At 39.5% G+C, this 16614-nt stretch overlaps 1 protein-coding gene across 1 annotated transcript in view; it reads left to right on the top strand.

Moving 5' to 3' along the window:
• LOC109567085 (ATP-binding cassette sub-family C member 4-like) overlaps positions 1-14420 on the top strand; it is a 31284-nt gene extending 16864 nt beyond the window's left edge. Inside the window, exons 3-6 of the mRNA XM_070799924.1 lie at positions 611-700; positions 7243-7415; positions 7857-7962; positions 14138-14420. Coding sequence (XP_070656025.1) covers positions 635-700; positions 7243-7415; positions 7857-7962; positions 14138-14272 — 480 coding nt within the window. The 5' untranslated portion in view covers positions 611-634 and the 3' untranslated portion in view covers positions 14273-14420. The remainder of the gene's footprint in view (positions 1-610; positions 701-7242; positions 7416-7856; positions 7963-14137) is intronic.
• The last annotated feature ends 2194 nt before the right edge of the window (positions 14421-16614 follow it).

The raw sequence follows: 16614 nt of genomic DNA, 5'->3' as shown, positions 1-16614 counted from the left end.
GTGATCTCTCCATGGACAGAGGTGCTGCAGACCCCAGGAGCTTACGTTCCCCTTGCACATGTGGGGATGTTCGTTTCACACATGTGGAGAGATTCCAGACCCTAGAAGACAGTCTGACCAATGGAGAAAATAGCCTAGTTTATTCTTCAGTGCTAATGTGTAAATGTTTAGTGGTTTGCTTTGAGACACAAACCTCTACTAATCATGCTGTTGGTATTTCCCAGTCATACCAGCATTGACAGTTAATTTATGTAGATCTTAATGTTAAGTTTCTCATGTTTGTGTGAGTGTTTAAGCAGATATTTAATAGCAGGGTGGTATTAAAAAAAAATCAAATCTTCCTTTGTCTTCAATTTTTTCCTTACAATGAAAAAACTTCTTCAACACTTTCTTCTGTTAGTGTTCAGTAGTCCAAATGATATTTTGTAGCACACTTTGTACAATGGAAAATTATTTTAGAGATGCTTTTTTGTAATCATACATTTGCAACTATGTTATTAATAATTAATGAATTTAGATGTTTCTGCATTTTAATTTTGACATTCTGTACACATTAGAATAAAATGAAAACAGGTTAAGGTAATAACATTCACTATTTTGGGGTATTTAGGAACCTGTTTTATTCACTGGAACAATGAGGGAAAATCTGGATCCCTTTAATGAGCATACGGATAATGAACTGTGGAATGCCTTAGAAGAGGTAATTTATTAATAGTAACTGTAATTAACTTGTTAGCATCTGTATATGTGTGTTTACATTTAGAGCTTTGCAGATAATTAAGGGGAGCGTGTCAGTTTCAGTGACTTGGTAATAGGAAAACACTGATGACATGGGTACACTTAAAATGTGTGTATTGATGATGATGAAAATCAACAATATAATGTGACATGTTTTCATTTTAGCTATTTTCCTAGAACCCTGAACAAATAGACACATTATCTTGTCCTTAGCAGAGTACTTATATCAGATCAGATCAGATCAGTCGCTCAGTCGTGTCCGACTCTTTGGGACCCCATGAATCACAGCACACCAGGCCTCCCTGTCCATCACCAACTCCAGGAGTTCACTGAGACTCATGTCCATCGAGTCAGTGATGCCATCCAGCCATCTCATCCTCTGTCGTCCCCTTCTCCTTTGCCCCCAATCCCTCCCAGCATCAGAGTCTTTTCCAATGAGTCAACACTTCGCATGAGGGATCAAATTCTACTAGTGACCTAGTGAATTAATTACTCCATTACACTCCAATATTCATTTTATTCCTCTGGTCTTGGTAAACATCTCCTAAGTGGAGACAATAGTAGTTTTTTTCTTATTAACTAAAAGATATAAACAAGATCATACTAATAAAATGTAGAAGTTTCATAGGAAAGTGTTTATAAAGGTCAATTATATAGTCGGAATTAATGATGATTATTTATTGGCAATTATGTCATTTTAATGCTGTAGCATGAATGCAGATAACAGAACCCTGGAACATCTGCTCAGTTTTTACATGGGAGGTTCATTTCTAGAGAATTTTCTGTTATTTGTGTCATGTTTTTGCTTGCTCCACTTCTTTGAATTTCCTCACCCTTGCATGAAAAAAATTTTGACTATTAAGTTGCTGTCAGTTTATATTTTAATACAAATCATTTTGTGTATTTGCACTAGTTTTATAAATCAATTCTACTGTTGGAAGAAACCCTAGACTTCTAAGCCATAGACAGATTTCTAATTTCTCCTAGGACCTAGCTCAGTCTTTTGATTTTAAAAAGTAAGAATGAGTATTCCTATGCATTAACGATGAAAGATTAGAAAGAGAAATTGAGAAAGCAGTCTCTTTACCATTGCAACAAAAACAATAAAATACCTAGGAATAAACCTACCTAAGGAGGCAAAAGACCTGTACCCATAAAACTATAAGATAATGACAAAAGATATCAAAGATGATGCAAAACAGATGGAGGGATATACCATGTTCTTGGATTGGAAGAAACAATATTGTGAAAATGACTATACTACCTAAAGAATCTTCAGATTAAATACAATCCCTGTCAAATTATCAATGGCATTTTTCATAGAATTAGAGCCAAAAAATTTACAGTTTTAATGGAAACACAAAAGACCCCAAGTTGCCAAAGCAGTTTTAAGAAAGAAAAACGAAGCTGGAGAAATTAGGTTCCCTGACTTCAGAATATATCACTGAGTTGGCCAAAAATTTGTTACATAAGATTTTATGGAAAAACTTAAACGAACTTTTTGGCTAGTTCAATACAGATCTAGAGTAATCACGATGGTGTGGCACTGGCACAAAAACAGAAATATAGATCAATGGAACAGGCTAGAGAGTCCAGAGATGAACTCACACACCTGTGGTCAGCTAATCTGTGACAAACAAGGCAGGAATATACGATGGAGAAGAGGTGGTCTCTTCAGTAAGTGGTGCTGGGAAAACTGGACAGCTATGTGTAAAAGAAGAAAATTAGAACACTCCTTAATACTGTATACAAAAATAAACTCAAAGTGAATTGAAAACCTAAATGTAAGACCAGATACTATAAGACTCTTAGAGGAAAACACAGGGAAAACATTCTACATAAATAACTACTAAATGTTTGATTGATCTTTTCATTTCAGAGAAGTGTGGCATATTTTAAAAAATCTTTTCTGTTTGTTTGTTGTTTCACAAATCTGAGAGATTGATTGTTCATGTTGGTTTGAATTGGTATGTTTGTCATTTAGTGTCACCCTTCCATGGAAGCTCTGAAATCTGTAATATACAGATGAGCCTTGACTGTGAGCAGGCAGATTTGGAGGTATGACCGTTTCTAGTCAGTAATTCTGGTTTCTGAAGGATATTACCACTGAGTCTTTAAACACCCACCCTGCTTTTCAGCAACATGTGGATTTTGTTTTCTTAAATTAGGTTGATTGCTTCACCTTCTCCTGCCTGAAAAACAGTGCACCTCTGATTTCATTTAAATTTGTGAGTCTTTGCTTCAGCTTCAACATCAGTCCTTCCAGAGAATATTCAGGGTTGATTTCCTTTAAGATTGACCAGTTTGATCCCTTGTTTCCAAGGGACTCTCAATAGTGTTCTCCAGTACCACAGTTCAAAAGCATCAATTCTTCAGCGCTCTCTTATTGTCCAGCTTTCACATCTGTACATGACTACTGGAAAGACCATAGGTTTGATTATATGGACCTTTGTCAGCAAAGTGATATCTTTGCTTTTTAACACACTGTCTAGTTTTGTCATAGCTTTCCTGCCAAGAAGCAATCATCTTCTAACTTCAAGGCTATAGTCACCATCTGCACTGACTTAAGAGTCCAAGAAGAGGAAATCTATCACTGTTTCTAAATTTTCCCCTTCTATTTGCCATGAAATGGTGGGACTAGATGCCATGATCTTAGTTTTCTTAATGTTGAGTTTTAAGCCAGCTTTTTCACTCTCCTCCTTCACCCTCATCAAGAGGTATCACTAACTCAATGAAGTCAGTTTTTAAGTGAACCAAAAACCCTAGTTATTAATTTGTAAATAATGCCTAACTGGATATGTGAACCCAAACTCACAGAGTTAAACTGAGAATTAGTAGGAGGAAACCACTGTTTTCCTCTTTATGAGGAAAGGAAAAGATGGAATAAAAACATTTAAGGTCCTCTAGTTCTGTTTCTTCTTCCTCTGCAGAGATGGACACTCAGGAGGAAGACATTCCTATGGATGCTGCCTGTCTCATTTTGTTATTTTTCTAAATATGCCTAAAGTACATTTTTCATGTACTGAAAACTTTCCAACTTACTGTAAACTGATAAAAGTTCATCAGAAATTAGTGCTATTGGGGAGCTAAAAAGCAAAGGCAGCTCCAAAATGTAACATGAGTAGTGCCTGAAGATGAAGCACTGTATCATTCAGAGGTTAAAAGGTCATAGTAGATAAATCTCTGGAAGTGAATCATTGATGTGTTGCTTCCATTAAAAAGCAAAAATGAAACACCTTAGATACTGGGATTTGGAATTAAGAGTAGAGTATGGAGGCTTCCACAGTTGCTGAGTGATGAAGAGTCTGCGTGCAATGGAGGAGAAGTGGGATTGATCCCTGAGTTGGGAAGATTCCCTGGAGGAGGAAATGGTAACCGACTCCAATATTCTTGCATGGGAAATCCCATGGACAGAGGAACCTGGCAGGCTACAGTCCATAAGGCCCACGACTTAGCAACTAAACAATAACAAAAATGTCCTGTCAAAACTGGGAAGAAATAGTACAGGTAAATGTCTGACATTGATAGTGTCTCTGTTAGGACATAAGCGTATCTCATCACACAGGAAACAAAGATACAGAAACCTGGGCATCAGCAGCCTGTGCATAAGGAACCACGTGGTTCAGTCCTTGCTGTGGAGACAGGTCACATGTCCATTTCCCGGGGCCTTGTGTTAGGTGAACTTCCTTTACTGCTGGCCCTGCTCTGGTAAAAGCTCTTCCCCATCTGTTGATTGCATTTCAGTGTCTCCTTCTGAGCCACACCAGATTTTCTTCTTGAAAAGTAAGAAAGTTCCACAAAATGTGGAAACCACCTGACCTCTGTGTTCCCCTCCTGTGAGGGGTGACAGCACCTACTACACAGAGTGCACACAGCGATGATGGAGACAGGATGCCTTAAAGTCCAGTTTATTATTCTTCAGTTTTGCTATATTCTATTATTTTCCCAAGCTCAAAAACAATCTGAAGTATTCTATATTGAGATGTATAGTTTTGAATAGTAGTTATTTGTTCTATTTTCCTTAAATTATAACTTTTTCAGTGCTTTCCTTTATTTAAAGTGTGATATGATATCTTGGAGCCAGTTAATTGTTATAAGAATATATCCTTTTTACAATTACACTTAATAAGAAAACAGTGTTATATATAAATTAATTATCCATATGAATTTAGTTTCTATGGTATATTTTATTTTTTTAATATAAATTTATTTATTTTAATTGGAGGTTAATTACTTTCTAATCTACAGAAACAGATAAGTCACACAATTACAGTCACTTATGCCTTCATTCATGTTCTTGCTGTTTGTCGCGTCTGACTCTTCTGCAACCTCATGAAGCCTGCCATGCTCCTCTGTCCATAGGATTTCTCAGTCAAGTATACTGGAGTGGGTTGCGATTTCCTTAGCCAGGGAATCTCACCCAGGATCGAACCCAAGTCTCCTGTTTGGCAGGCGGATTCTTTACCACTGAGTCACCAGGGAAGCCCACCTTCATCTAGCCAACAAATATCTACTGAGAGCTTGTTAGGCAATGTTGCAGGTTCTGGGGCTGTCACAGTCATCAAGAGACAAAATGTCTGTCCTTCTGGAGCTTAAATTCTCCTGAAGAAGTTGAAAAGCAGGCCAATGCATATGTAATGAAATCTCAGTGCTGATACATGCAAAGTAGAAAAGTGAAGCAGAACTTGAGGAGGGGCTAGCCGATAGCATTATTAATAATGGGCAATATATATTGATCTGTTACAAATTCTGCATGTACTGACTCATTTAATATTCTTAACAATGTTAGGAGGCGCACACCTTTATAATTATGGTATCATAGTCTTAGAGTTTAGGAAGCTAAGATAGAAGGTTCAGGAACTTGCCCAGTTGGTACAGCCAGGCAAGACTTAATCCCCAGGCTGCCTGGCTTCAAGTCTCGAATTTATTTTTGTTTGGCTGCAAAAAAAAAAAAAAAAAAAAGTCAACAAAAGAACCTAAAATGCCGTACTTTGGTGCAATCTCCAAAATGACAGAATGATCTCAGTTCATTTCTAAGGGAAACCATTCAGTATCACAGTAATCCAGGTCTATGCACCACCCTAATCGTAGAAAGTGAAGAGGAACTAAAGAACCTGTTGATAAAAGTGAAAGAGGGGTGTGAAAAAGCTGGCTTAAAACTCAACATTCAAGAAGCTGAGATCATGGCATCCTATCTCATCACTTCATTGCAATAGATGGGGAAATAGTGGAAACAATGACAGACTTTATTTCCAAAATCATTGCAGATGGCGACTGCAGCCATGAAATTAAAAGATGCTTGCTCCTGGGAAGAGGAGCTATAACAAACCTAGACAGAATATTAAAAAGCTGAGACATGACTTTGCCTACAAAGTCCATGTAGTCAAACTTATGGTTTTCCCAGTAGTCATGTACCAATGTGAGAGTTGGACCACAAAGAAGGCTGAGCGCTGAAGAACTGATGCTTTAGAACTGTGGTTCTGGAGAAGATTGTTGAGAGTCCTTTGGACAGCAAGGAGATCAAACCAGTCAATCCTAAAGGAAATCAACCCAAATTTTCCTTGGAAGGACTGATGATGAAGCTGAAGCTCCAGTACTTTGGCCACCTGGTGTGAAGAGATGACTCATTAGAAAAGACCCTGATGCTGGGAAAGATGGAAGGCAGGTGGAGAAGGGTATGAAAGAGGACAAGATGGTTGGATGGCATCATCAACTTAATGGACATGAGTTTGAGCAAACTCCAAGCAATAATGAATGACTAGGAACACTGGTTTGCTGCTGTCCATGGGGTTGCAAAGTGTTGGGCATGACTCAGCAACTGGACGACAATTACCTGTATCCATATACTGGGGGAAATAAGATGTTGTGTTTTCTTTTTCATGTGTTTTCATTCACAAACAATGCATTTAAGACACTGAAGAAAATGCACTTGACTGGTCCACTATTTGTAGGATTAAACTTGGGAAAGAACCATCATCAGAATGGGCTCCAGGATTACTAATGTATAAGTGGCAGTTTGCTATTGCTGGAACTTGCATATATTAAACTTTAGAAAATAGTAAAGGGCCAATAAGCTTATATCTTCAGAGAACCAGATTTTCTGTAAAATTTTTGAAAACTTTTCTCTAGTGTATGAATTCTTATGCAAAATGTACTTTAGGAAACTTGACTCAACCATAAAGATCCTTTTAACTTTTCTGTTTCAATCATATTGGGAGAAATAGCTTCACTTTTTGAGAAACTTCCTTAACTAACCCCTGGGGGGGGGGGGTGGTTTGGTGGATGTCCTGTGGTGGGAAAGGGGGACACTGAGATCTTTTTGTCCTGAGTTGACTCCACAATCTTTCTCAGTGAACACTCATTGGAAGGAGCTCTCCCCATCACCTGGCTGTACATGTAAGATACGTAAGAAGTCCTGAGGATGTCAAAGCTCTAATGTCTAAAAGGCATGTCTACTTCAGTAGCAGTTTGCTTAGAAAAATGTCATTCTTTCTGTATCCACAGGTACAACTCAAAGAATCTGTCGAAGGTCTTCCTGCTAAAATGAATACTGAATTAGCAGAATCTGGATTGAACTTGAGTGCTGGTCAGAAACAACTGGTGTGCCTTGCCAGGGCTCTTCTCAGGAAGAATCAGATATTGATTCTTGACAAAGCCACATCATACGTGGATCCAAGGTGTGGAGCTGAGCCCCAGGAAATCTTAAACTGACTTGTAAATGTGGTAAATGGAAAACATTTAGTGAATCTTAGAAATGTTTCTAAATGCTCGCTTGGCCTCATGGATATCTGTTGATAATATTAATTCCAGAAAATAAACATAAAAACCAACACATGTTATATGGTGTTAATATTGTTATGAAGCACCCTAAGAAAGCTGAATTCCTAAATCCAGCTCCTGATAGTTTCAAGCAATTTTGAGGGAAGACTAATTTTCCATCATTTTATGAAAAATAGTAAATTTCTAAGTAGACTTTTTATACTTAGTTTTTTAGGAACAAGACTATATGTTAAAGTATTGATTTAAAAAAAACATTGTAAAAATATCATAGGATGTTTTTAAGTCTTAAGTCTGCTTTTCCTGTCTTTACTGAATTAAATCAACTTCTTTGTTTCTAGAACTGATGAGTTCATACAAAAAAGAATTCGTGAGAGATTTGCCCAGTGCACTGTGCTGACCATTGCACACAGGTTGAGCAACATTATTGACTGTGAATGGATAATGGTAAGACCCTCTCCATTTTAGTTGCTTCCATTTATGTTCAATTTTCAGTGTATCCTTCTGTGTAAAATTTGATAGAAACCTCCATTAATTTTTCTCTTAGTTTCTTCTCTCATTCCTGAAAATTACTCAAGTACTTAACTCTACTTTTAGAATGCACTATTAAGTAATATATCCAATAATCTTATATTTTCATATTAAAAGTTTATTTGAATCGTCATTTTTTTATGATGGCCAACCATTAAAATATTCCAAACCCAAGTTATATCTCCATATTTTAGTGGGGTAGAACTCAGTCATTTTCACTGTGTCAGTTGTTTCAGCATTTTTTGATTCCCTTATAAAAAAAATTAGCCTCTAGTTTAGACTGCCAGGAGGTTTATGACTAAAGTTGTAGATTTTCTCAGGAGTCCATGAGAAGAAAAGGCCTAGTGAGAAAAACAGCATTTATTACATAGGGATTAGAGGGCTAGAAAAGTGAAACACTGGGGTAATGATTTTAGAAAGCAGCTACCATATCCTAGGACAGATCTCCAGACCTGAGAACTCAGAAAAGAGGCCCTAAGGAATTGATACTCAGACCTCCAAGAAGTCACTGCCTGGTTGCTGGTCATATTTGTGAGGGGGCAAGATGGGACTGGTTCTCCAGGTGCTAATAGCTGGGGGCTGAGTCAGGTCCCAGTGCTGAGGAGACGCTATCAAGTAGAACATTAGCGGTGTTTCCCAGCTTCAGTCTCCCTCTAGTGCCCCCTACTGGCAACCTAACAAAGGCCACCTGGCAAAATAGTCTGAACTGCTGCAGTGACTTGCAGAGACCCAGCTTCTGCATCACAGATGAGAGTTTGGAAAGAAAGGCAAATCAGGGATGAGAGACTAATTAAACAACCAGCGAGTTTCTTACACAATAGCTCTGTTCTGCACACATGGCAAGCTCCAGGCTTTGGTCTCTGGATATCTGTCTAGTATATTCCTTCCAGGTTTGGTTGGCTCTTTCTATCCTTAGTAATTTAATATTTCCTTCCTTAGCTTCATTTCCTTCCTCCATCTATTCCTTTTCTCTCTCTTTTTCATTTTCTTTCTTTCTTTGTCCTTTTCCTCTGTTGCTTGCTCAGTTTCAATACATGTTAGGATGTGCCTTTATAAAACAAGAAAAGCATTCTTCAAAGGATAAACTTTGGCAGCAAATAATGTCAAGGAATGCAAGATACTTTGAGGTATTTTGATGGTCCATACTGTCATGTGAGTGTATGTTCCTTGGTTCTTTGTCTCATCACAACAAAGATTTGGAGCAACGGACATTAAAGCCCTTGGCGCATCACAGCTCTCGGGTCTTGGACAAACCGTGTTACAGCTCTTAGGCAAATCAGTGTTACAGCTCCATTTTATTTAGAAGATAGCAGGAGAATCCAAGACTCGAAGAGAAGACAGTGGAGGAGTGCGTAGGGAGGGAGAGAGAGACAGCGCACACACGAGAGAGCGAGAGCGTGTGCGTAGGGAGGGAGAGAGAGAGAGAGTGCCCGCGAGTGCGCACGCTGCGCGCGAAAGAGAGCTAGAGGTGTGTGCACGTGGGAGAGAGAGTACGTGAGAAAGCGCTTTGGCTCTTCCTTTTATATGTTTTTTCCTCCACTTGGGCCTGCCCTATGCAAATTGGGTTTAACCAGGAGTGTTGTTTGTTCTGTTTGTTCTGCCTGAAGTCTTCACTCTGGTCCTCGGACCTTCCTTGTCTTTTAGCCACCGCCATTTTGGACTCCTTTTCCCTATTCTACCTACCTAACAATACAAAACAGGCAATAATCACTAATGAGTGGCCAGTAATACCCACAGTTCTTTATGTCTCATGATAATAGAACTGTCTTTTTTGACTTGGACAGTTCCTGGAATATCACTTCCCACCCTACCTCACTTGCATTGTCAGATGGGACATCAGTGGGGACACTGAGTAGATACAAGGTTGTCAGAACTGAGGCAGTGCCTGTAGCCTCACTCCCTGAGCTGGATGTGCCCAGGAGTGAGGTCTGGGGAGACAGACGACAGGAGTGGGGCATCCCCAACCAAAGGGATGCCCTAGGCGCCAAACCATGCATCTGGTTACCTGGACTAGACATCACAGTAGGAAGTGGGCTCTACCTGCAGACTTTCATGAGGCATGGGGTGACATTCAAGACTACCCAACAGTGACTCTTAATTTCCAGAAATGTTTTGTGTCAGGCATCCTTAATTGTTCATTTTGTGTTCTTGATGCTAATTGGAAAAGTAACCTTTTATTGCTAGATTTTACCTGTCACTTTGTTCTTACCTCTCAACATTGCATTTCAAAGATTGTCCCCTAAAGCATCATTCTTCCATTATAAATAAATGATGCTGTGAAATTTACCTATTTCAAGCCCTTTTCCAGGCTTTAGACATAGTAGCAGAAACATGGCTTGATCTCCAGCTCAATTAAGGGTCTGTTCAATTAAATTCTTTGCTCCTAAATGTACCCTAAAGATTTATTTTTGGGTTTTGGTATTATAGCATTAATGGTAGCAGATTCTTTTTATTTTCTAATTCTTAGAAATACTGTCACCTTGGAGTGTGTGGTTGGTTAGGGAAACTGAGGAAGGACAGAATTTGGACATGTCATCTGGTCTCTAGTCTTTCCCATTCTATTGTTTTCCTCTATTTCTTGGCATTGATCACTGAGGAAGGCTTTCTTATCTCTCCTTGCTTTTCTTTGGGACTCTGCATTTAGATGAGTATATCTTTACTTTTCTCCTTTAGCTTCTCTTCATTTATCAGCTATTTAAATAACCTCAGATATGCAGATGACACCACCCTTGTTTCAGAAAGCGAAGAGGAACTGAAGAACTAACTTCTTCATGAATGTGAAAGAAAAGAGTGAAAAAGCTGACTTAAAACTCAGCATTCAAAAAACTAAGATCAGTCCCATCACTTCGTGGCAATAGATGGGGATACAATGGAAACAGTGACAGACTTTATTTTCTTGGACTCCAAAATCACTGCCGATAGTGACTGCAGCCATGAAATGAAAAGACACTTGCTCCTTGAAAGAAAAACTATGACCAACCTAGACAGCATATTAAAAAGCAGAGACGTTACTTTGCTGACAAAGGTCTGTCTAGTTAAAAGCTATGGTTTTTCCAGTAGTCATGTATGGATGTGAAAGTTGGACCATAAAGAAAGCTGAGTGTCAAAGAATTGATGCTTTTAAACTGTGGTGTTGGAGAAGACTTTTGAGAGTCCCTTGGACTGCAAGGAGATCAAACCAGTCCATCCTAAAGGAAATCAGTCCTGAATGTTCATTGGAAGGACTGATGCTGAAGCTGAAACTCCAATACTGTGGCCACCTGATGCGAAGACCTGACTCATTTGAAAAGGCCCTGATGCTGGGAAAGGTTGAAGGCAGGAGGAGAAGGGGACGACAGAGGATGAGATGATTGGATGGCATCACTGACTCGATGGACATGAGTTTGAGCGAGCTCTGGGAGTTGGTGATGAACAGGGAGGCCTGGAATGCTGCAGTCCGTGGGGTTGAAAAGAGTCAGACATGACTGAGTGACTGAACTAAGCTGAACTGTCACCTGGTCAGTCCTAAAGTGTTATCACTCAGCACCTGATCTGCAGATGTGAACATATGTATCCTCTGAACAAAGCAGCTTTGTTGCTATTATCAAAATATGTTCATTTATTTAATGCTTTACTTACCGATTTGTTGTTTAGTCACTCAGTCATTTCCACCTCTTTGTGACCCCATGGACTGCAGCACACCAGGCTTCCATGTCCTTCACTATCTCCTAGAGCTTGCTCAAACTCATGTCCACTGAGTCAGTGATGCCATCCAACCAGCTCATCCTCTGTTGTCCCCTTCTCCTCCTGCTTTCTATCTTTCCCAGAATCCGGGTCTTTTCTAATGAGTTAGCTCTTCACATCAGGTGGCCAAAGTATTGGACTTCAGCTTCAGCATCAGTCTGTTCAATGAATATTCAGGGTTCCTTTAGGATTGACTTGTTTGGTCTTCTTGCAGCCCAGGAACTCTCAAGAGTCTTCTCCAGCACCACAGTTCAAAAGTATCAATTCTTCAGTGCTCAGCCTTCTTTATGGTCCAACTCTCACATCTATACATGATTTCTGGAAAAATCATAGCTTTGACTAGATGGACCTTTGTCAGCAAAGCAATGTCTCTGCTTTTTAATGCACTGTCTAGGTTTGTCATAGTTTTTCTTCCAAAGAGCAAGTGTCTTTTACTTACCAATATCTCCTGGTAAATTTCCATAATCTCAAATTTTTCTCTCTTGATGAATGCCTATGAACAAATTAAAGAACTTTTATGAAACAATGTCTGGCCAGTCCCTCCCCAACTTTCTAGTTTTGTCCCACTCTGCTCACCCTCCTTCCTTTACAGCTAAAATCACACTGATGGTCTTTCAGTTCTACAAATTCAGTATTCGCTATCTTACAGTGTGCCCTCTCTAGACTTTTGGATTAGTCTAAGATGACTGTGGTGGCAATGGTGAGATGGTGGGGCTTGGGGTAGATAAAGAAGTGAAGCCAAGTGGACTGCGTGATGGATTGAACATGGGATCTGAGGAGAGAGAAAGAAATTGATGTTGGTTTCTGGGTACAGAGACTGAGCATCTGGGTGAGTAGGGAAGACAGAGGGAGAAGGGAGATGCTAGGGTTCTCTTTGGAGCCTGTCACCTTTGTGATGAATGACCTTATTTCTAGGAAAGGATCTTACCCTTCACTGTGGAGCTTCCCTTCTCACTCCTGTGTTGGGAGACCTTCAGTGTAGGACTCCCTGGTTGCGTTCATCATTGATGTCACAGGGAGGTCCCACCAGGAGATGTAAACTTAGCTACTTGTTTATATTTTGTTCTGAACTGCTTGTGGTTGCTGACTCCTCTGGTAGGAATGGCAGGATTAGACCTCAGGGGACCTCTGCACCCACCATTTACAGAGTTGGGGATTGTCCTCTGTGCTCCATTTACCCCAGGTATAAAGCTTGTATATTTTTCTAGAGCTTCTGATTACCAGTTGGCTTTCAATTCAGCAAAAACATCACCAGTAATGTTCTTTCTCAAAACTTTAATTTTTGAGGCAATCTTATTTTTATTGCTTGCTTTAGAAATATAGACATACCTTGTTTTATTGTGTTTCCCAGATACTGCATTTTTTTTTTTTTTTACAAATTGAGAGTTTGTCAAAAACCTACATTAAGCATGTCTGTGGGTGGCATTTTTCCAACAGCATTTGCTCATTTTGTGTCTCTATGTCACCTTTTGGTAATTTCTTACAATATATCAAACATTTTCACTATCATTGAAGTTGCTCTGGTGATCTGTAACATCAATGATCTTTGATATTGCTACTATGACTTACTGAAGTCTCTGATGATAGTTAATATTTTTTAGAAATACTTTATTTTTAAGTTAAGTTATGTACATTGTTTTTTTCATTGTTTCTTCTTTATTGTGCAATAATGCTATTGCACACATGCTTGGGTAGACAATAATGTAAACAAAGCTTCTATGTGCCCTGGGAAACCAGAAAATTCATGTGATTCACTTTACTGTGATGTTCATTATATTCTGGAATTCTGAAACTGAACCCACAATAGCTCTGAGGGATAACTGTACCTGTTTCCTTTCTGGAAAGCAAGTGATTGTCTGTTCTGAAAGCTTTAAGGACATAAAGACAAGTCAATCTACTACAAAGTCTAATGTTCCAGAGGGCAGGTGGCCAGCCTGGAGGAGCGGCTGTGGAAGTGACAGATGTTTGATTTTCTTGAATCAAGACATTTCCCAACGCTGTGTATCTTATAAATAGCCCTCAAAGCTCACAGTCTGAGAGCTAAAAGCACTAATGATAACAACCCCAAAGGCCCTGGGCAGAATATAAAATGCTACAGAGTGTTCAGTTCCAGTAATCATAGTCATGATTAAAGCTTTCATTTTTCTGAAAATGAAAGAACTTTCATTTTCTTCCTTTCCTATAACCATATAATAATGAAAGGCTTGGCTGGGCCCTTGTCTCCCAGTGAAACATGGGAATCAAACCATGTAAATACCACCAATCCTACCGCCCAAATTCTCCCTGTCCTGCCCCCTTTTGAGATATTGCCTGAGTTATGTTACTGGGGGATATTGTATGCTAATGGGTTTCTTTCTGCTGTTAACAGGTTTTGGATTCAGGGACACGAAAAGAACATAATCAGCCAAATAATTTGCTGCAAAATAAAAACAGCCTATTTTACAAGATGGTGCAACAACTGGGTGAGGCGAAGGCTGCTGTCCTCAGTAAAATGGCAAAATAGGTGAGGCTGTTGCGGGAAGCTGTAATTAAAATTCGCCTCCAGGATTCACTATTCTCAGGATCTCCACCAAGTGTCTGGGAACAAGTACTCTGTGTTCTTTTCAATAGAAGCCTCCAGAGAGGAAGCTTCATGACTGGGTCTTTGACAACACATGGCAGGTGGAAGGCAGGTCTGCTGGGAATCTGCAGCAGTGCTGGGGGTGGGGTCGGGATGTGTGAACCCTTCTGTGTGCATGCACCTGTGCCTGAGAGAGAGATTTTAGATTTGACTTTCCACATGTTTGGACTCTAGGTTCAGATTCTCATGGAACATAAGATTTGTTTTTTTTCAGACCCTTTACATTCATTCTGATTGGTACTCAACATATTTGTGATACAAGTTCCATCAAATAATATCCAGGAAATTTGAGAGTTTAAGGGGAAAAAAATGGAATATTTCGATTCTAGGAAGATCTTCCAGAGAAAGGTGTAGGTCTCTTCTGTTTCCTAGTCTGTAAAGAAAATTCTTACCTGAAATTATCACTTTCTACCTAATTCTTTGTTGTTTAGAGTTAGGTCCATTTACGCCCCCCTCCACGTTTCCTCTACCTTCTGGACGATGAAATTGTCATCAGGACAAATCAAGAACTCACAGTAGCTTCACACTGTAGTCTGAATGGTGCCTGAAGGTTTACAGAGCACTTTCTCATAGATGAGGTGTGTGAGGCACTAAGCACTGTGTGTGGTGTGAGGAAGGGGCTCAGTGAGTAACATTCAGGTCACGTGGTATCTTCCTAACAGGGGTGTAGTGGTAACCAAGGTCTGGCTTAAGAGACTTAGCCACTGTCATGCAGCCATCTGCAAGTCTTTCTGGGACCAGGTGGGAGTGGGATTGGGGTTGATGGGAAGATAGAGGGAAGGAAGGAAGGTCTGGTGTTCTTGTCCCTTAACATGTGTGACTCAGGGTGGGATGTGGCTTCCTCATTGAAAATTTATCTCTGGGTGTTAAATTATAGATGTATATTCCATTCTTCATACTTTTCTGTCTTCCCAAGATTTTCACTTTTAAACAGAATAAGATTATTTGTATAATATTTAAAATGCCTTAAAGAAAACATGTTCCAGTATCTTAAGTACTTGTATATGAAAGATTTATCTAAAATGTGGCCTGAGTTCATCACTGTCTCCTCTCAATCCTCTGTAGAAATGAGGAAATGCAGAGCAGGACCTTCCGATGCTCATCAGGTAGGAGACTTCCTGGGTCCCAGAGCTGGCTGAAGAGTTGACAGAACTGGAGTTCATGCTTAGGTTTAGGGAAAAGGAAGTCTGTGTTTTGAACTTTTCATGAGTACTTACATTGTGTGCAAATGTTGAGAAGATGAACAAGGAACTCTGTATTTTTTTATGCCTGAAATTCACAGAGTACTTTTATCCACTAGAGTGTCTCCCAGTCAGTCCATCCCTCCTGACACCTCGAGAGCCAGGAATCTCCCAAACCCTTTTGGTCTTTTGACCTTAGGCATTTCACATCAAAAAGTGGTGTTCCCACCTGTATGTCAAAGTCTTCATTTTAAAACTATATCATCATAACATTGAGTAATGAGAAAAGGAACACAGAATTTTAGATTGGTCCAGATAATAAGATAATAGGATTCAACCCTCTCTTTGTACAGGTGAGGAAACTAAGGTGCTTTAGAAGGAAGGTGGTCCTATATACATAACTGGTGTTAAGCTAGTTTGCAGCAGACACAGAATTAGAAATTTGGTCTTTTAGTAAATATTTTAAATCAAGTGTAACATACATAATGAAACAGACATAGGTCATAGAATTAGAAATCTTGTGATTTCAGGTCTAGTAATCCTGCACCTACTCTAACAATATTAATGGTAAGTTACATTTGTGTAGTTCTTTATAATTTATATAGTTCTCACATGTATGATTTCATTTACTCTCCTGATGGTCCATTTTTATTCCATGTCATGAATGAGGAGAGTGTGTTCTGAGTGCACCCAAGGTCACAGAGCTGGTCCAGGGAGCACAGAGGGGGAATTGCTGAGGGAGGCTGAGTGCTGTCCTCTGTACTACCTTCTGTGTCGAGCCTGAGAACACTGCTCCTGTCACCTGGTAGCCAAGGTAGGGCCAGTCACCGAAGTTCATGGTGACAGAACCTCTCTCTTGGATTTCATTCCTGCCACTGGCTCAGGTCCCTCTACAGAAAAAAATACATTTCTGAATTCTCATGCCATCTTGACATTATTTCTGCATACTCTGCATCCTCTTAGGAGGAGAAGCTGTCAGATTATCAGTTTTTTTAATGTGCAAGCATCAGATATCAATGCATTGTTCAGAGCTATAACACAGGG

The sequence above is a fragment of the Bos indicus genome, chromosome 12 (assembly GCF_029378745.1).
Source record: "Bos indicus isolate NIAB-ARS_2022 breed Sahiwal x Tharparkar chromosome 12, NIAB-ARS_B.indTharparkar_mat_pri_1.0, whole genome shotgun sequence".
Classification (NCBI taxonomy): Eukaryota; Metazoa; Chordata; class Mammalia; order Artiodactyla; family Bovidae; genus Bos; species Bos indicus.
Note: the sequence above shows the minus strand (reverse complement) of the source record. Positions and strands in the feature narration are given on the sequence as shown.